Source organism: Rhincodon typus, chromosome 6 (assembly GCF_021869965.1).
Source record: "Rhincodon typus isolate 14 chromosome 6, sRhiTyp1.1, whole genome shotgun sequence".
NCBI lineage: Eukaryota > Metazoa > Chordata > Chondrichthyes > Orectolobiformes > Rhincodontidae > Rhincodon > Rhincodon typus.
The window spans coordinates 23,160,402-23,186,453 of NC_063337.1; the positions used below are offsets into that span (position 1 = coordinate 23,160,402).

The 26,052-nt window shown below is 42.9% G+C and overlaps 1 protein-coding gene across 2 annotated transcripts in view; it reads right to left on the reverse strand.

Moving 5' to 3' along the window:
- Positions 1–516: 516 nt before the first annotated feature.
- Positions 517–26,052, reverse strand: part of gpr143 (G protein-coupled receptor 143) — a 63,541-nt gene continuing 38,005 nt past the window's right edge. The window contains exons 4-9 of one of the 2 annotated variants that reach the window (XM_048598175.1): positions 25,174–25,266; positions 24,619–24,728; positions 23,098–23,206; positions 17,813–17,930; positions 3,754–4,006; positions 517–856 (exon numbers count right to left, since the gene is read on the reverse strand). In XM_048598175.1, the coding sequence (XP_048454132.1) occupies positions 840–856; positions 3,754–4,006; positions 17,813–17,930; positions 23,098–23,206; positions 24,619–24,728; positions 25,174–25,266 (700 nt within the window). In that variant the 3' untranslated portion in view covers positions 517–839. Of the gene's footprint in view, positions 857–3,240; positions 4,007–17,812; positions 17,931–23,097; positions 23,207–24,618; positions 24,729–25,173; positions 25,267–26,052 lie in introns of those variants that run through there. The other variant, XM_048598174.1, reaches the window with a different exon arrangement.

Below are 26,052 nucleotides of genomic sequence, written 5' to 3' on the forward strand. Positions count from 1 at the left end.
AACATAGTGTCCTTCATAATCCTTACTTTCTTACCTACCTGTGAAACCTCTGAAGCTCCAAGCATCAGCCTCTAGGGTACACTGATAATCTCCGAAGAGGCCCCATTCTGGGCAGCACCTGTCCCCCTCAGTAGGTATGTGTGACCTGGCTGTAAGGAATCTGCACACTGGTAGCTGGCTCTCCAATACTGGGCTAGTGCAGGCCTCTGGAGGCAGCTCAAAGCTAATGAGGATGCTCTGGAGTTGACCATCAGGCATCAGATGCTACTGTACAGCATTAAGTCTGAGGAGATAGTTGCAGAGCTACCAGAGGGATTGCAAGCACTGGCATGAACAGGAGAGGACTCCACCAAGACAAAGAGCATTGTGAAGAGATCACCTGCTTTTCAGAACACAATTCTTCCTCCATTGAGAGGCTGCCATGGGTGGTTAAACTTAGCATTTTTCAGTTTGTTAAACCTTCTGTGGTTTGCTTACGGAGGACACACAGGTTCTTCTGAATACCAAGAATTTCCAGCCTTTCACTATTTTACGAAAACTCTTTTTATTTTTCCTACTGAAGTGGTTGGTATCCATCCATTTGACTGTACCATCTTCAAATTATATCTGGTCACTGAACAGTTCTTGGCAAGGCTACTAGGAAGTTCTGTACTTCGTAGTTCAGGTGATTTCTGTGAGTGCAAGCTTTCCTGATCCGTTGGCAGAGAAATGTGGAGACTTATCAGGAACAAAAGGCGCTAACACTGTATCAGAGAGACTGAGTTCCTGCGATCAGTGAATTTGGATTGTTACTATGTCTCTGTGGGAGAATCCTCATCACATCCAGTTGACATTTAAGATTAAAATCCAAACAAATCTATGAAAATACAAAGCCAGCAATCATAGGTCAGTCAGCTTAACTTTAGTGATGGGGAAGCTTCTAGAGACAATTATTCATGATAGAATTAGTAGTTACTTGGAAAATGGTGAATTGATTAGCAAGAGTTGGGATGAATTTCTAAAGGGGAAATCATGTTTAAGTATCTTGCTGGAGGTTTTAAAGAGGTAACAAAGAAATGATTAGGGTAATGCTGTTGATATAGTGTACATGGACTTTTAGTAGGCTGTTGAAACAGTGCCAAACAACAAACTTGTGAGGAAAGTTATAGCTGATGGAATAAAAGGGTCAGTAACAACATGAATACAAAATTGGCTGAGTATTAGGAAACACAGAGGAATGGATATTTTTTGAGCTGGGGGAAGGTTTGCAGTGGAGTATTGAGACCCTTACTTTTCCTCACACATATGTTAATGATCTGGATCTCAGTGTGCAAGGAACAATTTCAAAGTTTGCAGATGACACAAAACTTAGAAGAATTGTAAACAGAGGAGGAGGGTAGTGTAGAAATCCAAAAGGACATTGACAAGTTGATGGAATGGGTGGATAGGTGGCAAATGAGTTTCAATGCAGAGAAGTATGAGGAAGAATGGTGAAAGACAATAGAAGATAAGGGCTACAATTCTAAGGGGAAACAGAAGCTGAGGAACCAAGATGAATATGGACACAGATCACTAAAAATAGGAGGACAGGTTGAGAGAGCAGTAAGTAAAGCATACAGTATGTTCGGTTTTATTAACAACGGCAGAGAATATGAGAGCAAGCAAGTGATGCTGATCTTATATAAAACACTTATTAAATTTCACCTAGAGTACGTGTACAGTTGTGGGAACCACATTATAGGAAAGACATGAATGCAGAACTCATTCCAGGAATGAGGAACTTCAGTTGTGAGGATAGATTGAAGAGGTTGGGGCTGTTTTTCTTCCATTTTGATAAGCCATTGGCATTCGATGCTGAGTGTCTTAAACTCCCACATACATTTATAACTGTATGCAATGAGGAATTACACAGGCAATCTGAGCTGTGTTATAGCTATTAGTTGAAACACAGATAAAGTGAGTATAGCGTCTTGTGGCTGCAAAGGGGACTTTATTTATATGGACAGTGTATGCAAAAACATAATCTTTGGAATTGGAAAAATGAGGTCATCACAGATATTGCCTTACATACTGAGGAGAGAAGAGGGTTAATATTAATTTCAATTTTGATGAAGGGCCATTGACCTGAAACATCGACTTTGTTCTTCTCTCTCTCTACAGAGCTGCTGAAGGGTTACAACAGTAGTTTCTGTTTTTAGATTACCACCATCCACAGAAAACACGTTTTTAAAGGAACACACGAGACTGTTTGAGATTGATCCATTTACATCTCTTTAAAAAAAGGAATATTGCTTCATTAAAAATGCATCATATAAAACAGTGTTGTCATGTTACTGATGATCGTTATTTCTGCTTTGATTTTGAAAGTGTATTTAAAGTAATCAGGGTACCACCTGACCTGGTCCAAGTTACTGACCATCACCTGATTTCGAGAAAAAGAGTCTCAAGTTTGAACTCGGGCAATTCCTGACATTTGAGTTAACGTCTCTCCACAATATGCAGCATCAAATATGTAATAAAAATGAGAAACGACAACTCACATTTTTATAGCACCTTTAACATAGTAAAATGTCTCAAAGCACTTCACTGCAGTTTTTTTTAAAATCAAATTTGACACCAAGTCATGTAAGGAGATGTTAGGGCAGATGACCCAGAGCTTTGTCAAAGAGGTCAAGTAGGGTGGAACGGTGGCTCAGTGGTTAGTACTGTTGCCTCACAACATTTGGGACCTGGATTTGATTCTGGCCTCAGGCGACTGTCTGTGTGGAGTTTGCACATTCTCCCCATGTCCGAGCGGGTTTCCTCCCACAGTCCAAAGATGTGCAGTTTAGGTGGACTGGCTGTAAAAAATGCCCCTTGTGTTCAGGGATGTGCAGGCTGGGTGGATTATCCATGGGATACTCTTCGGAGGGTCGGTGTGGACTCGATTGACTGAATGGCCTGCTTCCACACTGTAAGGAGTTTACAATTCTGGATATGTTTTAAGAAGTATCTTAAAAAGGAGGGAAGTGAGGTTTGTGCAAACGATCCCAGAGCTGAAATCATGGCCTCCAATGTGGAACAATTCAAATTAAAGTTCTCAAGAAGCTAGAATTGGAAGAGATCTGCACTTTTCAAGTGGGACCAGTTCAGGGACCTCGAAGGAACAACCAGGCCCCATCTTGGAAGAAAGAGAGGAACAAATGAACCAAAAGAATGAATGCAAAAAAAATGAACAAAAAAGAAAATGAGGAGAAAGAAAGTACAGTAATGTGAGAATAGTAAGGTAACCTGTTGTTCTGATGTGGATTGAGGGATGTAATATTGGTCAGGACATCCAGGATAACTCCTTTGCAAGACATGGATTAAAGGAGTGCCAGAAATGATCCCATAAATCATGATGTGGTTCTAGGTAGGTGGAGATTGGAATTAAAAATGCAGGGATAGCAGGAGAAAAGAAAAATGAGGGATGTGAGGAGTTCTGTGGTCTTAAAAAAATGCTGGAAATCAATGGGTTTGAAGGGAAGACTGTGCGAAACATCTCAATAATCAACCAATTGTGGAGGAGGATCAGGCAGAGATTTTCACTTTCAGCAGACCATCTGCTGGTTGACCACAGATCAATATTGATTGGGCATTCTCCCATTCTTTAACAGCAGGGAACCTTCAAAGTGATTAAGAAGAATGGTTAGCAGCAGAAGTCATGGTATGATTCTGGGTACTTTGAGAAAACCAGTTACAGCCCCTGATAGACCGGGGAGTTTGATGCAAAGAAACCATTTGCTTTCCCATTACCTTCAGAGAGGGCACAAAGCTCATCATTACTGTCGTGACTATTTTCAGTCATCACCTTTTCACGTTCTTGTAGGTTATCGTGGTAATAGAGCGAAGCTGCCACAGGATTGTCATACTCATTTTCGGCTGTAGTAGAAGTCGTTGGAAATTCCCACTGAATCTCGTTCTTTTGAAATCTGAAATCAAAATCCCATCCAGTCCAACCATAAAAGGCCAACGTGCTGAGAAAGCTTTGCATTGGATTCAGGATACTCTGCACAAAAAAAAAGACAGAAAGGCAGATTATGGTCTGAACAAGATAGATTAGGAAAGGGGAAGAGCAACAAGACCTGGTTCACCAGTCGCTGGTACAGAAGGTGGTGAAGGAAGAAATAGTGTGCTGGCCTTCATTCCAACAGGATTCAAGTACAGAGCAGGGCTGTCTTGCTGCAATTACACAGGGCTTTGGTGAGACCACACCTGGAGTATTGTATGGAGGTCTGATCTCCTTATCTGAGGATGGATATTCTAGCTATAGAGGGAGTGCAACAAAGGTTTACCGGACTGATTTCTGGGGTGATAGGACTGATGTATAAAGAGAGAATGGGTCAGTTAGTCACTGGAGTTCAGAAGGATGAGGGGAACCTCATAGAAACCTATAAAATTCTAACAGGGTAAATGCAGGAAGGATGTTCCCAATGACTAGGGTATCCAGATCCAGGGGCTAGAGTACACAAGGATACAAGGTAGGCCATTTAGGACTGAGAGGAGGAGAAAATTTTTCACCCAGAGGGTGATGAGACTGTGGAATACTCTTGCCATAAAACAAAATTGACGCCAAAACATTGAGTGTTTGCAACAAAGAGTTAGATATAGTTCTTAGGACGAAAGGGATCAAGGGGTATGGGCAGAAAGAGGGAATAGGGTACAGGGTTGGATAATAATTTATAAATGGTGCAGCAGACTCTTATTTTCTACGTTTTTCTGTGACAAACCGGACTATGTTTACAGATATAGTGAGCACAACAGGACTATCATGTAAAACACTGAAGTACCATTCCGACAACTATAGCCTCTATTCTGAATCAAAGTAACATTTGAAAGGATTCACTTTCCCAATGCTGTGATTGTTGCCAGCAAGGAAGATGATAATATTAACCCACCTTTAAACTCATTTCCTGGAAATTGAAATTGGCCACTGTAAATTTAGTTTCATCCACATGGATCTTCTGAAGTTACAATGGCTGATCAGGATAAGCCCTGCAAACCAGCCTTCCATTCATTGACTCCATCTACACTTCCCGCTGCTTCGGGAAAGCAAACAACATTATCAGACCCCTCCCACCTGGTTACACTCATTTCCACCCTCTTCTTCAGGCAGAGGATATAAAAGTTTGAATACATGTATGAATAGATTCAAGAACAGCTCTTCCCCATTGTTATCAGACTTTTGAACAGAGCTCTCAAATTAAATGTTGATCTCTCTCTTTCTGCACCTTCTCTGCAGCTGTAACACTGTATCCTCCACTCTGTTCTGCTGCCTTGATGCACTTTGTACAATCTGCCTTTATTGCACACAAAACAACACTTTTCACTGTATCTCGGTACATGTGACAACAGTAAAACAGTAAATCAGCAACCAATCGGAAAGACACACAGTCTCAAACTTTAAAAAAATTGTAAAGAAGTGGATGGAACACAATTCCAGCCTCATCCATTCTGCTGGGCCTACACTGTCAACCTGTCCCAGACCAGGTGGTCTCTAATTGGAGTTCAACACCACTTCAAGCAGAGTTGTTGACAATGAAGAAATTGAATTGGCCCCTTTGTGTCAAAACTAGAGCTCACATGAACCTTCATGTCAAATAAGAAACAAATCCACCTCAAGGAAGGGGCAGAGCAATTTTTTTTTGCAAACATAGAGAAAGGGATTGGTTACCAATCATTGTGTTTTTCAAGTGCTTAATCAGGGCAAGTACATATTTGCCACAGGGACTGTTATACTGAAGTAATTTCTGCCACTTCGCCAACACTCAAGGAATCCCTCCTGTTGTGGCATCAAACCACACTGTAGAAGTCCAAATTCCCAATTCCTCCAAATTCCCTCTCTTTGTGGCCCTCTGTAAACATCTTACAGTCCTGAATATCATCATTTAAATATATAAATAGTGTTACAATCTTGGTAAAGACTTTTTTTGTTTAAAAATGGCAAGAAATCTGAAATCACAGTCCTTTACTGAAAGAATAAAACCATAAATTTCTCCAGTTTATAACGGATGAGTATTTACTATCCAAGAATCAAACAGAGCAAATACTAAATACCATCCCAGAATAATCATCCGTACTGTACAACGCAAAATTCAACAAAAGTTAAATATGCAATTTGTGGCAGACTCTAAGCTGTAAACGACACAGCAAATAATGAATACAAGACAGATCTTATGAATTGACGACTCAATCCATTCAGCATAAATGGCACTAATCTCAATCACCATACCCTTCAAAAAGTGGTCTTCCACACGAACAATTTTAATTTTCCTTCTCCCAGGACGTATACTGATCCCACAGCAGTGCACACCAAACATGTGAAACCATGTCCACAGTGACATGACATACAAATATTTCAATAAAGGAAATGAACCCAACATGTCACGCAATCGGACAGCGCGTGTGTGTGTGCGTGTGTGTGTGTGTGTGTGTGTGTGTGTGTGCGCGCGCGCGTGCGCACAGTTGCATCAAGCTTTGCAAAGACCCTCTATATGCAAACACCATCCATCATGTGTGATTAGATTGAAGTCTATAAGATTCCGAATAGTCTTGATGAGGTGAATGTCCTGAACTAGGAATATTTTCAAAATTCAGGGGCTTTCTTTTAGGGCAGAGATAACGGAAATTGCAAATTTGGAACTGTCTGCCTCAGAAGGTGAAGGAGGCACAGGTAGATAGAATCTTGTTAGGCTGGGGGATCATAGGTAATTGTGGATTGATGAGAATGTGAAATTCAGAACACACAGATCAGCACGATCTCATTGAACGGCAGAGCAGAGTTGAAGAGCCAAACAGCCTACATCTGCACCTAATTCACCTATTTCTCTGTACATGCTGAGCTTCTACCTGTCCCCAATGTTGTGAAGGCTGGCTCTGACCACATCGTGACAAAACATTCTTTCCTGCAGGACAGTGGCATACCACCTGTCCATCATGGTAAAGTTTTTGCACAAAGGCATCTTTTTACAAGTTCACGAGGGAGTAGGCCACACAGAACATCCTCAAGGCCCTGCAGGAAAACAACATGATGATTTCTGTTGAATGGTTCCCTCAGCAGGCCATCAAACCCATCTGGGTAGATTGCCTCATCACCAGAACATTCAAACCAGCTCTGAGATGTGGCTTTCCTGGTGGTGAGAAAGGCTCTTACACCCTTCCTACCAGATTCTTCATGACAGCCTCAGCCATCACACACTGCCCTCAGCTAGCTGCAATGGAGAAAAGCGTTTCCCACCTCTTCCTGGTGGAACTTGCTTTTGCAAAGACAGTCTACAAAGAGACTCGATAGTTTCCTTTATTCATTCACAGGATGAGGGTGTTGCTGACTAGGCAGCAGTTATTGCCCATCCCTACTTGCCCAGAGGGCAGTTGAGAGTCAACCACATTGCTGTGGATTTGGAGTCACATGTAGGCCAGACCAGGTAAAGATGGCAGTTTCCTTCCCCAAAAGGACATTAGTGAACCAGATGGGTTTTTCCAACAATCGACAATGGATTCACGGTTATCATTAGATTCTTAATTCTAGATATTTATTGAATTCAAATTCCACCATCTGGGATTCAAACCCGGGTCCCCAGAACATTATCTGGGTCTCTGGATTAACTGTCCAGCGATAATACCACTAGACCACTGCCTCCCCATTGTGTGGAGCAGTTCTGGATGACTCACTGCCTCAATGAGATGTTCCAGGTGCAAACACCAACAGAAGCATCAACTTCTGCTGGAGAATAATCAACTCAGCAAGACACTCTTTGGTCCTCCCAAACCAGTCTTCCAGTGCAAACAGAGCTCTGTATCCAGGCAGGCTGACATATTTCCAAATCCAGGATTATATGCTGAATGATGTGCTACAGCTTGTTGCTACTGTCACAAAGGCTCAAGGGGGAAAGAAGGCCTTCCTACCATAGTACACCTAGAGGCTGAAATGACTGATTGGGGAAGTAGACTCGAGGGGCTGAACGGCCTGCTCCATCATTCAAATCCAGTGGTACTGATCCGTCAGGGCAGCCCCCACAACTGAGAACTTTTTGACCAAGTGATCAATTATTTTTGGTCAATAATAATTGATCATTTTCATCAGCTTCGCTTCTACCACCATGTCCGAATCTATAAAAATTCAGTATTTCTCTGTGCCTTGTGGGCTGCTTGGTCCAGAGGTTGCTGCAGTAGACATTGAGAAGTTGGAAAAAATTGATTTATGAGAAAAACAGTGAAGTTAATTGATAAAAGCCAAAAGAACTGTAAATCAGGAACAAAAACAGAAGTTGCTGGAAAAGCTCAGCTGGTCTGGCAGCATCTGTGAAGAAAACAAAATCAGAGTTAATATTTCAGATCCGGTAACCCTTCCCCTGAAGTTAATTGAGTGAGCCAAACATTGCATTTTCCTTAGCTGCTTTGTCCCTTGGTTTACAGCTGTTAAGAACTGTCTTCTTAAAACACGGCACTGATTTCCAAATAATCCAGCAGACTGCTTGTTACATGTTGCACAAGATTTACACTGAGCACTACCCTGGTGGAAATGCAAATGAGCTGAGCTAAGGAACAATAATTACTTTCACTGACAACTTGCAGACACATGTCATTTTTCATTAGTGTTCAGAACAAAGTAGCTTAAGGTTTTGAAAGACAGGATTGTTTAGGGTACCCCTCAAAATGAGAAAAGGGACGTATTGTAATTCATTCCTGTAACAGCGTCTGGAGGTATGTAGCCGTTATCTCATAGAAGCTGAGCACAAGGGTCAGGATATAGTGTGTAACATCATTTAACCTATTCCTCTGAATATTGCTCCAATCTTTCACTATAATTGCAAGTGCAGGTTTGGGAACTCCTGCTGAAATGTCATTGTAAAGCACCATATATTTATAAAAAAAGCTGCTACTGCATCAAGCAGTGGCTAAGTTACAGTCAGCCTTGTTCATGAATGCAGCCAAAGATGGCTCAAGTCCACCCCCTGGTGTCTGCTGTACATAAATACACCAGTAGAAAACCAAGTACAGCAGCTTATGCAATAGCAATTTCAGTGAAAAGTTGCTGTTTGCTCCATTTATATATAATGCCACTAGATAATGCTCTCCTCTTAAATTTTACATTAAGAACAGAAAAACTGAAAAGGTAAAAATTTTAAAAGATTAAATATTACATTTTTAAGAACATTAGTTTTAGGATCAGCAGTGAACCACTTGACCCTTCCACCATTTGATAAGATCATGGCTAATTTGATTGCAGCTTCAATCCAATTCCTCTCTGGTTATCTTCTTTACTCTCCGGCCTCCTTGTTATTCAACAATGTGTCTACTCTGCCTTAAAACATTCCATTTCCCTGCCTCCACTGCTACTTGGGAAGAGAAATTCCAGCGGGTTATGAGACTCTGTCAGAATAAAAGATCTCGGTTTCAAATGATGACCCCTTATTTTTTTAGCTAACAGCTAACATGCAGGTGCAGCAAGTAATTAGGGAGCCAAATGGTACGTTGGCTTTTATCACAAGAGGGTTTGAGTGCAAGAGCAAAATGTTTTGCTTCAATTGTCTAGAAACTCAGTGAGACCACACCGGGAGTATTGAGCGCATTTTTGGTGCCCCTTACTGAAGGGAAAATGTCTGTTCTATACAGGGAATGCAGCAAGTGACTAGAACTGGGGCAGTCTTAGAATATGGGTCAAGATATTTGGAACTGAAAGGAGAGGCTATCCTTCACTCAGACTGTAGCGAATATTTGGAATTCTCCACCCCAGACGGCTGTGGAAGCTTAGTCATAGGTTATGTTCAAGGCAGAGACAAATAAATTTCTGTACAGTAAATGACATAGTCAGATATGGGGATAGTGCAAAATGATTATCTACCTTAATGCCATGAGCTTGAATCACCTGTTTCTTTCCTGTGATGCGAAGACTGAATAGTGGGTAACTTGGTTTTCACACAAGACATTTTTCACTCGATTCAATATACTGCTCTATTTATGCCTTAATTGCAGCAAATACCGACTGTAGTGCCTCTAGTTGCCTGGAGGCAACCCGTCGCAGCAAACAGTCTGCTACCAATACCTTCTAGCCTAGAATTTACCCTATTTTCCTAATCAGCCTGTTCAGAGATGTTATTACACACGGCTGGAGCAGGGGAGACTTGAACCCAAGTTTCTTGGTTCAGGTGTTGGGACAGTACCCCTGTGGCACAAGGTCCTTAGCCTAGTGTTTATTTACACAAGCTTTAAAGTAGATTCAAGGATTGCAATTTCTGCTATTGATACTTTAAAGCTTTAGAATGATTGGCACTTTTATTGTCTTGTAGTAAAATGAGTTTGTCCAAAATGGAAAGGACATGTGTCTGAAAGGGTTAATACTGAACAATGCCAATTAGCACCAACACCCTGATGATGTCATATGGACTTCTTGAGAGAACACCTCCAGCTCACAAAAGGATTGAAACCTAATATCTGCCCCTCCTCAAAGTCTCTATGACAACATTAAATATAACCTGTAACTAGTTTCTAAACATGTAATTAACAAGGCTTGTTAATAAACAAAAAGATGGTGGGGCCAGCACGATAGGTAAGCTGGTCAGAGCCCATCTGTTCCAGGCTGGCAGCATCCTCTTCCCAAGTACTTTTCATCCTCTGCTTTTTCTTTTCTTTCTTTATCTTTGAGGCTGGAGTGGTGTTGGTGGGATGGTAGCTGCAGCATTGACAGTGTGGATCGGGACTCCTGGCGGCAGCGGCTGCAGTGCCTGCAGCGTGGACTCCTGGTGGTGTCAGATGGCAGCACAGCCAGGATCTCCTGGGAATTGGTGTCTCATTGCCGTTCCGGAACGGGACACCTTGAGAGCTGCAGCACCTTGCAGAAGCCTGAAGCTGTGCTTGAGACCTCAGTTTCAACAGAAGATGAACTCTTATTTAAGTAATCTCTTTTTATAGCTCAAAATGGCTCCAGATTGTGGTGACAAAACACTTTTCATTGTATCTTCAAGATATAAATGTGACAATATATCATTTATTCATTTTAAGAGACTTTCCTAGTTTGACCAGTTTGTCTACCACATTAGACCAAGCAGGCTCTGTAGTTTGAGATAACAAGGTGTAGAGCTGGATGAACACAGCAGGCCAAGCAGCATCAGAGGAGCAATTAGAGGATGGTGGCAGCAACTTCATCATGGGCAACACTTCATACAGCGCAGTGAGCTGATACTGCCATATGACATGGGGCTCAGTTGGCTGGACAGCTGGTTGGTGAAGCAGAGTGATGCCAACAGTGCAGGTTGAATCCCCACATTGACAGGGGTCACCACAATAGGTCCAGCCTCTTGACCTTGTCCCTAGTCTGAGCCATGGTGACCTTGAAGTTAAAATCATCACCAACTGTCTCTCTCAAATGAGAGCACAAACTTACTGTCGTCTGGGACTATGGCGACTACCTTGTAACATGGTAGGCAGTGGAGTAGATTTGATTTGACTGCTTACACAACACATGGTGCGAAATCTTTAGACCTAGCTTTACATCAGAGCAAGGGTTATCAAGGAGGAGTCCTTCAGTGAACGGTAAAAGCTTTCAGACCTAGTGATAGATGCATTGCAACAGGAGATTTGGTATTTCCTGGGAATGGATAGTTTGCGACTCCAAAGCACAGACAAGACCACAGTGCCAGGCAGTGATCTGTGGGAGCTGTCTTGAATCGCGGTGAGAGAAGAGACACTGGAGATTCCACAAGCAAAGCTTAAAATCACTGGCAGGGTAATTTTAAAGTGATTCAGTATCCAGGCTGGAAAGGCAAGAATGTAAAAAATTTATTTGTTGCTGCGATAGTGAGTGGGCGCCACAAGGCATGGCTACAGAAAGGAATTAAAGGGCCACGAAAGAACCATTGATCCGAAGTTACAGACCCAGGGGGACGTCATGAGACCAGTAATTAAAGCCATAATGTGGACAGAGAGTTTGGAAGACTTCGCACAGCCTGAAAAAGGCAGGTGATCCTTCACAAGAGCCACAATAAAGGGAGGAATGAATGCATTTTAAGTCAGGAGCAGGAATCACAGTAAATCCAGGAAATTACGTGAGAATCATTTATTAAAGCTACGAAAAGTGGGATTCGTGCAGTGATCATTCAGCAAATGGCAAAACCCTTAGAATCTAGGCATAAAGGTGCATACTTTCCCGAAAGTGGCAATACAAGTGGATAAGGTGGTCAAGAAGGTACACAGCATATTTGTTGTTATTGTTCAGGGCACTGAGCATAAAAATTATCGAGTCACGTTGAAACTGTGTGGAGCTTTAGTTAGGCCACATTTGGAATATTCCTGTACAATTCTGTTTGTCACACTAACAGAAGGATGGGGAGATTTTAGAGAGGGTACAGAAACAGTTTAACAGGATGTGTTGCTTGGTTTGGAGGGTATTAGCTCTGAAGAGAGATTGGATAAACTTGTATTCATTTGAACGAAAGATGAGGAGAGACCTGATAGAAGTTTACCAAATTATGAGAGCCATGGATAGAACGGATCGTCGGAGTCTTTTACCCAGGGTAGAAATATCAATTACCAGGAGACATGGGTTTAAGATAAAACATGAAACTTTAGAGGAGATGTGGGAGACAAGTTTTTTTTAAATATAGTGAGTGGAATGCGTTGCCAGAGGAGATGGTGGAGACAGATCCAATAGCACGTTTAAGAGGCATTTTAACAGATAAATGAGTAGGCAGGGAATAAAAGGATATGGACAGTATAGAGGCAAAATGACATTTAGTTTTTAGTTTAGAAAGGCATCATGTGTAGGCACAGAGTCTTGGTGGGCCGAAGAACCTGTTCGTGTGCTGGAGAAAACAAGGTGTAGAGTTGGATGAACACAGCAGGCCAAGCAGCATCAGAGGAGCAGGAAGGCTGACGTTTCAGGCCTAGACCCTTCTTCAGAAATAGGGAATGGGAAGGGGGTTCTGAAATAAATAGGGAGAGAGGGGGAGGCAGGTAGAAGATGCATAGAGGAGAAGATAGGTGGAGAGGAGGCAGACTGGTCAAAGAGGCAGGGATGGAGCCAGTAAAGGTGAGTGTAGGTGGGGAGTTAGGGAGGAGATAGATCAGTCCAGGGAGGATGGACAGGTCAAGGGGGCGGGATGAGGTTAGTAGGTAGGAGATGGGAGTGGGGCTTGAGGTGGGAGGAGGGACAGGTTAGGGAGGCGGGGACAAGCTGGGCTGGTTTTGGGATGCGGTAGGGGGAGGGGAGATTTTGAAGCTTGTGAAGTCCACATTGATACTATTGGGTTGCAGGGTTCCCGAGCTGAATGAGGTGCTGTTCCTGCAACCTTTGGGTAGCATCGTTGTGGCACTGCAGGAGGCCCAGGATGGACATGTCGTCTGAGGAATGGGAGGGGGAGTTGAAATGATTCGCGACTAGGAGGTGCAGTTGTTTAGTGCAAACCAAGCGTAGGTGTTCTGCAAAGCGGTCCCCAAGCCTACGCTTGCTTTCCTCGATGTAGAGGAGGCCACAATGGGAACAGCGGATACAGTATACCACATTAGCAGATGTGCAGGTGAACATCTGCTTGATGTGGAAAGTCTTCTTGGGGCCTGGGATGGGGGTGAGGGGGGAGGTGTAGGGGCAGGTGTAGCACTACCTGCAGTTGCAGGGCAAAGTGCCGGGTGTGGTGGGGCTAGAGGGGAGTGTGGAGCGGACAAGGGAGTCCCTGAGAGAGTGGTCCCTCCGGAAAGCAGATAAGGTGGTGGGGTCGGATTGCAGATGGCGGAAGTGTCGGAGGAGGATGCGTTGGATCCGGAGGTTGGTGGGGTGGTGCGTGAGGACGAGGGGGATTCTGTTTTGGTTGTTATTGCGGGTACGGGGTGTGAGGGATGAGTTGCGGGAAATGCGGGAGACACGGTCGAGGGTGTTCTCGACCACTGAGGGGGGGATGTTGCAGTCCTTGAGAAACGAGGACATCTGAGATGTATGGGAGTGGAATGCCTCATCCTGGGAGCAGATGCGGCGGAGGCGAAGGAATTGGGAATAGGGGATGTTCCTGTGCTGTACTGCTCTTTGAACTGTAATTAGTTGCTAACATGCAATAGCTAGACTTGTTCATTACAAGTGACTCATGGTTCGACTAGAAATGGAGTTTCCTCTAGCATGTTAGACCATGCAGGCTTTCTGGTTTTCTACACTTAAAGACAATTGTGGCAGCAACCATCATCATGGGGAACAGCTCATACAGCAGAATCAGTTAGCAAGCCCATACAATATAGTGTAAATAATATAAATGAACAAATGACCTTTTTTGGCACTTACTTTTGTCACTATAGAGCTTACTTTTTTATTGCATCTCTGAGATGCCATGAACCACGTCTCCTCAAAAAGCTGTCCTGACTCAAATGAACAATGCAAAAGAAGGACTATAACACATCTATCTCTGCCACGGATGGAGGTGGGGGGTTACATGAATAGGAAGGATACTGAGTCCTTGGCAACCAGGTCACTTGAGTTGCCTCCAAGCAGATTTTGTAGGAGGTCAAAGTCCTGTCTCCAAAAATATTCCATTTAACTTCAAATAGACAATTCAAAGCATAACCAACTTATAAAACCCAAGTCATGACAGTACTCTGAATGTCACCTATTAACGTCCTCATCTGAGTACTCTGAAGCAGTACATCAGTGGCCTTGCTATCCAGGAAGCAAGAATAGATGTTATTCTTTTCCACTGGCCTTGCTGCTGCATATTCATGCTGCATAGTTCATTCCATGCTGATTTCACTTCTATGCCACCCTCTTGGGTACACAGTGCCAATATCTGAACTGGTAGCTGCCACTGATGGATCAAATGACAATGCTCCTTCATCAAACTTGTTCTTGCTCTTCATTACCACACTCCTCTGGCTGATCAGACAACAGTTCTTGAGTATCTGAAAGCATAAATGTAGAAGGAGACGGTGGGGTGAGAGAAGGGCAGAAAGAGATGGGTGGAAAGCAGGAGGTCCATGGTCACATCAACTGCAATTTCCTAAGCGATTGCAGGTTGTAAGTGGGGTTGGAGAAGGTTTCAGTGATGTGATGGCCTCAGTCACTGCTACATTGATAATTCACAGTAGCACTTCCCCAAAGGGGCTGAGGAGATGCCAGCATTCCTATCCTCCACCAACTCTCTTCTCTAACCTCCTGTGCCGAAAGAGGGGAGGTGGTGTGGTAGCGGTGTATGTCAGTGAAAAGGTTGAAATATATTTAAGGGATGCACCTTTCAGAGTTAAATTGCTGGAAGTGTGTGGAAGCTGAGACATGTTGATGAGAGGTTGTATCAGGTGTAACTGTGAGGTGGTGGGGGAGAATAAGAATGTTAGAAACAAATCCCAAGTAGGTGAGTAATAGGAACCCATTGAGTGGAGTTGGGTGGTGGTATAGCAGGTTGATGATGGAACTTGAAGATACCTTCAATGACTGTTACCATTTGAGAGAGGTCATTGTGCTTTTTGAGGCACTGCAGACAGTTTCTTGCAGGCTCACACTCTGACATTGTACATCTAATATCATGTGCACCCAATTCCTTGATATGCTTAGAGGCCTCCTGTGAAACATAGTCTCCCTCTTTGCAATTAGTGTTAGGTTTAGAGAGACCCTGGGCCACTGCTGAGTATGGTGGGTTAGTCAGCAACAACTTTATCACTGCACTGCACATCCCAATCCTGGACTGAATCACACAGCATGACAGCTGAACACTCCCTGGATCACCTCGAGCAAGGGCAGGGCCTTTGCACATTATAATCACTGTGCCTGTAGACCAGCAGCGTTGCATTGTAGCCCATGATCATGTTCTGTGCTGGAGCAGTGGACTGAGGGGTATGCAGGGTACTTTTCACTCAGCCTGCCTGTCTACTGTTCCTGCTGGCTTTCAATTCCATGCCTACGCTGTTGGGAAGGAAACCCATTTACAGGAGAGTGTCACTTTACTGAATTCTCATTTATCTGTGGATAACAGGCTCCATTTTGATTAACACAGAGTCAGAGGAGAAACCATTTGCACAATGAAATGCAGTTACTACAGATAGAGTGGTTTAAAACATGCAAGAGTTTTGTCTTGTCACTGGCTAATTCACACTAGGATCCTGATACACCAGACCTGAACCTCATTGTTGGGTTAGAAGTTGAAGTTGATTAATGATGTCATGTGTTTCCCGGAGTACCAACAACATTGCAGTCTGCTGCCATGGAAACAAACAAATCTTTTTTAATGTTACAAAGTGACCCCACTATGTGAACCTAGAGAACCTGATACTTGGCGATGGCAATGATCCATATACAGCCTTCACCCAATATCCACGTCCACTGCTTTCCTCTTTCTCCAGCTCAGAGGCACTCATGTCATGCCCAAGCCTCAGACGATTGAGCACTAACCAAACTGGGACATTCCTGTCCTGCTAACATGTCCTCTCAATTAAAATGATCCACAGTAGATTTTCTGGATTTTGTCAATTCCCATTGGTAGTAAAATGGCATCTTAAAATCTTTGCCTGTTAGAGGAGACATGTGATTTGTAACATCATAATTACATTGGATATACTTGGCAAAAAGGCCCCCAACAGACTCAACAGAACCTTGGTTTGCTTTGCCAAAGATATTACGCTGTATTTAACCACTTGGTTAATTAGTCTTTTGCAGTGCATTTGATTCACTGTACTTTTAATCAGCTCTTCCTAAGCGAGTACAAATTATTAGCTCATGGCAGGATAATTAGTCTGCACTCAGAAGATTCACATTTTTTTTTTTAAAAACATCACCGGTATTTACCCTACCAAATATGGAGAACATATTGGTCAAGTGGTTGTGTAGGTCCTAGGCCAGGAGCTGCTAAAAGGCTCCCCACAACAATTCACTATTTGAATGGAACCACTGAGTTCATCCCAAAAAAGGGTAAAACTGTTTTCATTAGTGGCAGTGCTCAGAATACAAGGAGGGCTAGGGTCAATGGGCAAACTCCCTGCAGAAATCCCCAAAACACCAGGGGATGGCCAATCCAGGAAAAGTCACCGAGGCCAAGTACTTTTTCTTGGGAATGGTGAGCCAGTGGGAATTCCATCTGTCAGTTTCTGGAGTGGGGGTGGAGAGACAGTGTTGTGCAGGGTCTTTGGGGCAGTGTAGATCAGGCAGGAAAACAAAGCCATAAAAAGGTTGAGGGGCTGGTCAGGGACTAAAGGCTTGCAAGGGGAGGTGGTGGGGAGGCCACATGAAGGAATGGGGAGGAGGAGAAGAAACAGACCACAAGGTGGGGTGGAGTGGTCAGGCTAAGAGCCCTCATTGGGGGTGGGAAGGCAAGGAAGAAACCATCCTAGGGTGGAGAAAAGGACAAAAAGAATCTGAAAGTGGAGATTTGGGTGGTTGGGAACAAAAGGTGTCCCATGCTCGCATGTATAAGCGGGTGTTTTGGAGTGTGTGCGTGTGCATGTGCGGTGTGTGTATGTATGTCATATGTGTGCATGTGGGTGCGTGGGTCAGGGTTTTGGGGTGTGTGCGTGTGCATGTCATTTGTCTACACAATTACAAGAGGGATTATCACAATGTGACAGCATCAACTGATGAATAAGTTAATAAGAATGATTTGGGAACCCCTGAAAACTGAAAGGTAGGCTTTGAAGGAAATTTTGTGTCATGATGCACAGCGATATAATTAGCAGAGTGGATTCCAAGCTTACTTAGTTTATTGTATTTTTTCATTAACACAGCTTATCCAAGATAAAATCAACAGCAGAATGGGACAAAATTTATCAAGTCTTATGCTTATGAACATCATGCTGGGTCCACTAATGTGTGTTTCAGTTCTAGGATACCAAAGCTATCTGCACAGTCTTACTTTACCATTGTAAACCATGTGATCAAAGCCGCATTCTTGACATTCTTTAGCAGCTCTCGGTTCATGTCTGGCTGCAGCTCAAGGTAGAATAAAAGACCCTCATTGATGAGGTTTGGAAGCCAGCTGTGAAGAAAGGGAAAGGCATGTGAAAATTTTGAGTAAAATAATGGCAATGCAAAGAAAGCAAAAAGGATACTGCTTCCATTCATGTAGTGTCTGATTACTGTCTCCAATTTTATAACATGCAGTAAGTTACTTACTATGCAATGACTAATGCATTTAAGTATGACTATCATTTTGCTCATAGAAGAATCCTACCACAGTAAAACAAAATCTACCATCTCAAAGTGGCGAACAAATACTTCAAATCAAATGTTTTGGTGTAAAAATTATGATTGTTTTCCCCAAACATAAACCAATGTAGATTTACAGTTGCTTTACAAATCTTATTACTGGCTTATTTAATCTATTAATAGCCAGAGCTCTTTATAAAAAGTATTAAACTGTAATTATTCTATTGAAATTGAATTACCATGACTGAGCATATTCTAAACAGGCTCCTGACTCAGGGGGCCTTTCATGACTCTGGCTGTACAAATCTGACTCTTCTTACAAAATAAAAACTGTAAGATATAAAAACCTCCATGCTGATCATGAGCAAACTCTGAAATCATGTCTCCGGCAATGGGTTCACAAGATGCAAACAGTAAAGAGATGGAGGGTCAGTAAATTTATTTTTCAACAGTATTGATTGAAGGAGGAAGATGGACCAGGTCATTGGCCATGGGGTAATTGAGTGCCCTGGTAAGGGGTGCAGAGGAGATTCACCAGAATGATGCTTGAGATGGAGCTTTACAGCCAAGAGGAGAGGCTGGATAAGCTTGGGTCGTTGTCTTTCAAGCAGAGAAGGCTGATGGAAGAATGGGGCACCTGATAGAACCGGATAAGATTGTGAAGGGTATGGGCAGAATAAATAGAAAGCAGCTGTTCCCCCTAGCCAAAATGGTCAAGATCATAGGGGCATATGTTTAAAACAAGAGGCAAAAGGTTTAGAGGGAATTTGAGGAAAATGAATTTCACCCAGAGGATGGTGGGGGTCTGGAATGCACTGCCTGATAGGGTTGTTAAGGCAGGTAAAGTCAGAACTTTTTAAAAAATACTTGGATTAACACAATGTCATAACAATCAAGCGGGAATTGTGTAGGGAGTAGGGTATTTTTGGCAGTACAGAATCGATGGGCTGAAGGGTCTCTTCTGCACTGTATGGTACAATGTGTCCTGAACGACCGGAACAGGCTGCATTATTATTGCATCCACAATGGATTATTAGCCCAGATTAGTTTGTTAAAATAATATTTTTTCAGTGGGTGGCACAGTAGCTCAGTGGTTAGCACTGCTGCCCCACCGTGCCAGGGACCAGGTTCGATTCCACCCTTGGGTGACTGACTGTGTGGAGTTTGCACATTCTCCATGTGTCTGCGTGGGTTTCCTCCAGGTACTCCGGTTTCCTTCAACACTCCAAAGATGTGCAGGTTAGGTGGACTGGCTGTGCTAAATTGCCCGTAGTGTTCAGGGATGTGCAGGCTAGGTGAATTGGCCATGGGAAATGTAGGGTTACAGAGATAGGAAAGGGTGGGGGAGATGAGTCTGGGTGGGCTGCCCTTCAGGGGGTCAGTGTGGACTTGATGGGCCAAATGACCCTGCTTCCACACGGTTCTGATTTACAGGATGCGGGTCAGCATTTATTGCCCATCTGTAAAATTTTCTTTGGGAAGTTGGTGGTGAACCACTGCTGTCACACCCATAGTGTGGTTAGGAAAGGAGCACCAGGATTTTGACCCAGCAACACAGTGAAGGGACAGCAAAATCATTCCGAAAGAACGTGTGGGGCTTGGAAGGGAGTATACAGGTGGTGATGCTTCACTCATCCCTCCTGGATGTGGAAGGTAATGTTGATGGAGCTCTGATGAGATGCTGTGGTGCATCTTGTATATGATACATACTGCTGCTGCATAGTCAGTGCTGGAGGAGCACTGGGAAAAAAAAAATCAGACTGTTCACTCCTGGATATCAAGCTTCAAGTGTTGTTGGAGCTGCACAGATCCAGGCAAGTGGAGAATATTCCCTCACAGTCCTGAATTATGCCTTGTAGATGCTGAACAGGCTTTAGGGAATCAGTGCTCGCTGCAGAATTCCCAACCCACGACCTTCTCTTGTAGCTGCCGTATTTATATACCTGGTCCAGTTCAATTCTTGATAAATGGCAACCAATAAACTGTTGACAGTGAGAGATTCAGCCAAGATAATGCCATTGAATGTCAAATGCAACGATTGATTGCCTGGCATTTGTGTGGTGATTGTAATTCGCCACTTTTCTGCCAGAGGCTGCATGTTCTTCAGGTCTCATTGTGTTTGAATGTCGGAAGTCATGAATGGTGCTGAGCATTGAACAATCAATCGGCGAACATCCCCACTTCTAACCTTATGATGGAGGGAAAGTCATTGATGAAGCAGGTGAAGACAGTTGGCTAAGGAACTCCTGCCGAGATATCCTGGAGCTGGGATGACTGACCTCCAACCACCACAAACTCCTTCTTTTACACTGGTATGTCTCCAGCTGGTGGAAATATTTCCCCGGATTTCCAATTTTGGCAGGGGTCCTTGATCAAATGCTGGTTAGAGGGCAGAGGCAGTGAGTCATTCTCGTTTCCCGTTTGAGGTGAACTCTATTGCCTATGTTTTTATGAAGCCAAATTTGACAGTCAGTTAACTGCTGAACAAGTGCTGCGTGACAACACTTTCATCTTGATTATAATCAAGAGTAGACTGATGAAACAATATTTGACTGGGTTGGATTTGTCCAGTTTTTGGTGGATAGGACATACCTGGGCAATTTTCCAGTTTCATCTCGATCATCAATAAAAGTGATGCATGGTGTCATCAACAGTGCTATTAAGCAGCACCAGTTCAGCAATAACTTGCTAGCTGATGCTATGATTGGGTTCCGTCAGGACCTCTCAGCTCCTGACCTCACTGCAGCCTTGGTGCAAACATGAACAAAGATGCTGCATTCTAGAGTAGAAGAGAGAGAAGCTGCTCTTGATATCAAGGCTGAACTTGACTGAGTGTGATATTAAGGAGCTCCAGCAAAACTGGAGTCAATGGGAATTTCCATTGGTTAAAGTCATACCTGGCACGAAGGGAGGTTACAGTTGTTGGAAATCAGTCCTCCCAGCTCCAGAATCACTGCAAGATAGCATCCTAGGCCCAACAACCTCCAGCAGTTTCACCAATTCCCTCTATCATAAAAAGGTCACAGGTAGAATGTCCACTGATCACTGCAGAATGCTCAACACCATTCACAAATCCTCAGATACAAAACCAGCAAATGCAGCAAGACTTGGACAATATCCAGGCTTAGGCTGACTAGCACACAAGTACCAGGCAATGACCATCTTCAACAAGAGAGAATCTAATCGTGAACTATTGGCATTCACCATTGCTGAATCTCCCACTATCAACATCCTTTGGGTTACCATTGACTAAAAGCTGAACTATCATATTAATCTATTGGCCTTACAAGTATTCGGGTCAGAGGGTAGGAATCTTGCAATGAGAAATGCTCCTCCTGACTCTTAAAAATCCATCTACAAGGCACAAACCTGGAGTGTGGTGGAATATTCCCCACTTGCCTGGGTGAGTGCCTTTTTAATCAACACTCAAGAAGCTTGACACTATCCAGGACAAAGCAGCCTGCTTGACTGACACCACATCTACAAACATTCACTCCCTCCACCACTGACGCTCAGTAGCAGCAGCAATGTCTACTATCTACATGATACGCAGTGGAAATTCACCAAAGTTCCTCAGACAGCACCTTCCAAACCCACGACCAATTTCATCTACAGGAGCAAGGGCAGCAGATACATATGAATACCACTACCTGCAAGTTCCCATCCAAGCCACTCACCATCTTCATCTGGAAATATAATCGTCGTTCCTTCACGGTTGCTGAGTCAAAATCCTGAATTCCCTCACTAACAGCATTGTGGGTCAATCTACAGCTGGTGGACTGCAACAGCTTAAGAAGGCAGCTCACCACCACCTTCTCAAGTGAAACTGGGGACGGGCAATAAATGCTGGCCCAGTCAGCGATACCCACATCCCATGAATTAAAAACAAAAAGCCTAGGCATGTTTGTAGGAACTGCAGACTTGCCTAGCACCTGTATCTTACATCCCAACCCCCTTCACTTTTGACCTTGTAAATTGCTCTGCAGACACAAGAGGAAAACCGAACCATCTACGGTCTAGTCAATTGCAGAGTTGCTGGAAGAGTCTAACTTGAAGGAAACACCAACTGCCAAATAGCCCTCCATTCCAGATTTTATAGGGAGTTTACTCCCTTAGCCATCAGTACTTTATTGGGAATTGTGGATGGCACTGTTTGGCAGAACCCAGATTACACTAGAATACTGGCTTCTGTGCTGGGGTAAAAGGGTTTGAGATACAAGGAGAGGCTGGTTAGGCTGGGACCTTTTTCATTGGAACGTAGGAGGTAGAAGGGTGACTTTTTGGAGGTTTATTAAGTCACGAGGGGTATAAATAAGGTGAATACCAAAGGTCCTTTCTCTCGGGTGGGCGAGTTCAAAAATAGGAGACATATTTTTAAGGTAAAAGGAGAAAGATTTAAAAGGGACCTGACAGACAACATTTTCACACTGAGGGTGGTTTGTATGTAGAATGAACTGCCAGAGGATGTGGTAGAGACGAGTACAATTACAACATCTAAAAGACCTTTGAACAGGTACGTGGAAAGAAAACGTTTAGAGGGTTATGGGCCAAACATAGGCAAGGGGTGGCTAGTTTCATTTGGGAAACTTGTTCAGCATGAACGAGTTGGACAAAAGGATCTGTTTCCGTGCTGTATGACTCTATGGGCTTTGTAATCAGTTGAAGTACTAGCCTGGGTTCCTGCTTTGTGAACCAATACAGCTCAATTGAAAATTTCAAAAGATGTGTTTGATGTAGGTTTTATACTCGGCAAAGCTATCGAAGTACATAGAGTTAGGTAATAAATCAGTCAGGCAGTCATTAGGAGAGCAGGATTGAAGAAATGAATGCACTATGATCCAATTCACAGCCTTGAATAATGTTTAAGATGCTAGTATCCAACACCACTTTTTACATGCTTATCACTAGTTCATATTTGGAGAAAAATAAATAGGCAGGTAATTTCACTTCAGCATGTGATAATCAACAATTCTCATAAATACATAACTGTGCCTTACCAAATAAAACATACAAGCAGAATCTTGAAAAATCTTAACTTAATCTGACTCCCCAAACGCCTTTCATTTTCTGTATATATGCCTTGCCTTCCCTTCAATAGTGAGGCAACTGAAAAATAAAACGTATTTCCTTTGAACCTGATGCAATGGTATACTCAAAAATGTCAATTCTATCACAAACAGATGAAGTTTCAAACCATTTGAATTGAAATGACTTTTCAATAGTGCGATTGGTGAAATGCAGACTGAATGCCAGTAGCAGTGATAACAAACAGAAGAGTGTTGAAAGTGCTGCAAACGGCAATGTCATCATGAGGTTTCTTTAGTGAATGAATGGATCTCACATGATGGTGCTTATGAATTAAAAAGAGGATGACTGAATCCTTAAATAGATTCACGCTGTTCACCAACCATCATCTGGCCCTCATCCAAACTAATACAAAAATAACTTTCTGTTACATTCACTCACCCAGTTGCATAGATAAATCTGTGCCCATCACCCACTCCAGACACTTAAATAAAAAATTCACCTCAAACATTTAAAGACTCTTAAGCAATCCAGCCAGATGCAAAGTATTAGCTGACAGTAAAGGCTGATCACAGTAAGATGCCCAATGCATTCACACTATTGGCATTTTGATTTTGAGGCATTGGTTCCCCGGACTAATCACTAGTAATGGAGGTTATAAATCACATGATTTCCATTCTCATTCATCCATAAAATTGCAAGCATATGGGCTGTCATGGGTCACATGGTTCCTACGCACCAGATTACAAGACGACAACTCATATTCAAGTGTGAAAAGATCATTTAGAAAAGAAGGGAAAAACACTCCAGGGTTTTTAAAACTTGGTTTCATGTTGTTGAATGGCCAAGAGGGATAATATTAAATAAGTCACCTTTTGCCACAGCGTGAATGTTATAATAGAAAATGTTTCTGACTGTGTCTGTGTGCGCGATTGGAGAGTTGAGCCTGGTATCTCTGATAATGCTGCCTTTTTGCTGGATTGCCCCTTCACAGGGGAAAACCATACCATGCATTTGGACATTATTCATGCAAGGGGCTTGCAAACAAGTGCTGGCGTATGAAATCAACAATGAGGTGCATTGCAGCGAGCTCTACATTCAGGCAAACATTTTCAGCTGGACAGTAAGGGAAACAGAGGTTATGGGGATAAGGCAGGAAAGTGGAGATGAGGATTATCAGGTCAGACTCAATCTCACTGATTTGTGGATCTGAGTGAATGGGCCGAACAGCCTACTTCTGCTCCCAGGTCTTATGGCTTTATGAAGAGATAGACTGGCTATCACCAGGGCTGCTTCCTTACCTTTCAGTCAGGGCACAGAGTCCATTGTAGTGCTGTTACCTATACCTCACTGGAAGTCAACAAGGAGTACAAACCAGTAACTTGGAAGAACTTTGTACATGCATGGCTGCAGAAACCGTGGTGGTTCACTTTTTAAGCATGCTGCAGTAAATAAATGAAACCAACGTTAAGCAATATTTGTGGAAGTCATACCTGCAGAAGCAGTCTTCCCAAACAGTATGGGGTTAACAAGCAGAACTAGCAACAGAGGTATGTAGGTTGTGATGTAGTGAGGGATTGCATGTTCTAGTCCATTCTGACAGCTGGAAAAGATTCAAGTTTATATTAATCATCTGAAATTCAATACAGGTACTTTTTTGTCTGCCCATAAATATCATGTGGCAATGATGGTGTGTTACAGAGAAGGGTTACCATGGCGTAGCACTTCAAAAATAAACCCAGTTCAAGTTTTTACATTGGTAGCACAGGATGATGTTGTCCCTCTATTTATTTCATTTTACATTCACATGGAGACTATTTTTGAGCAGTCAAAAATCTTGAAAGCCATCCCTTCCACTAATAATTTTTAAAAGAAGCACCGAGGGTTAAAATTCTGCTATTGCCTTTGTTGGAGAATATGTGAGCTGCTGAGTATATATCAGTATTAGACAATATTGGAAAAAAATAGCATATTCTGCAACTGCATCATATTTTTGAAACCCAAGAGTCAGAAGTGAGCAATTGTTTCTAATTCCTGAAATTACTAACCTGGAAATGGATGGATAATAAAGCATGGCTACACCTTCAACCAATAGCAGGATCGCCAAGCCCCAGGTCAGCATGTGGTACAACACTAGAATACTATATTGAAAAAAAAAGAATGAGTGGCTTCAGCATCATATTTGACAAAGTTCTTGGTATTGATTGACCTATTGAAATTTCAGATGCCTTTGCAAGGGTAAAATTTCATGCTCTTTCTCTGTTTCTAAACAGAAGAAAAATCAATGCTCGTGGGAAATTTGATCATAGTCAATGGAATCAGTCAAATGCAGATTGTATTTACGGCAAGTGCACTGGATAAAGGTCAGGGACTGGAGCCCTGCTCAATTTCTCTCTCTTTGGCTAGACAGGGAGGCTAGCCCTGTTTAGGAGCAGAAGCAGGCCACTCAGCTTATCAAAAGCACTCCACTATTCAATGAGATGATTGATATCTTAATAATCCTCGATCCCATTTTTCTGCCTTTTCCCCATAACCCTTCATTGCGTTGCGATTGCAATGGCCATGCCTGTTGTTGTCTCAATTGAGATCAGTTAACCAGTGTGCAAATCTGAAAATCTCCTTTCATCGTTGGGCCACAATTCATATTAAAGGGAGCATTTATTCGGGGAACTATAAAAAAAACAAAATCTCCACAACTTAATCTGATCACTAAACTCTTCAAAACAAGCAGAGATAGTAGGAACTGCAGATGCTGGAGAATCCGAGACAACAAGGTGCAGGGCTGGATGAACACAGCAGGCCAAGCAGCATCATAGGAGCAGAGAGGCTGACGTTTCGGGCCTAGGGGGTTTTGAAATAAATAGGGAGAGAGTGGGAGGCGGATAGAAGAGGGATAGAGGAGAGGATAGGTGGAGAGGAAACAAACA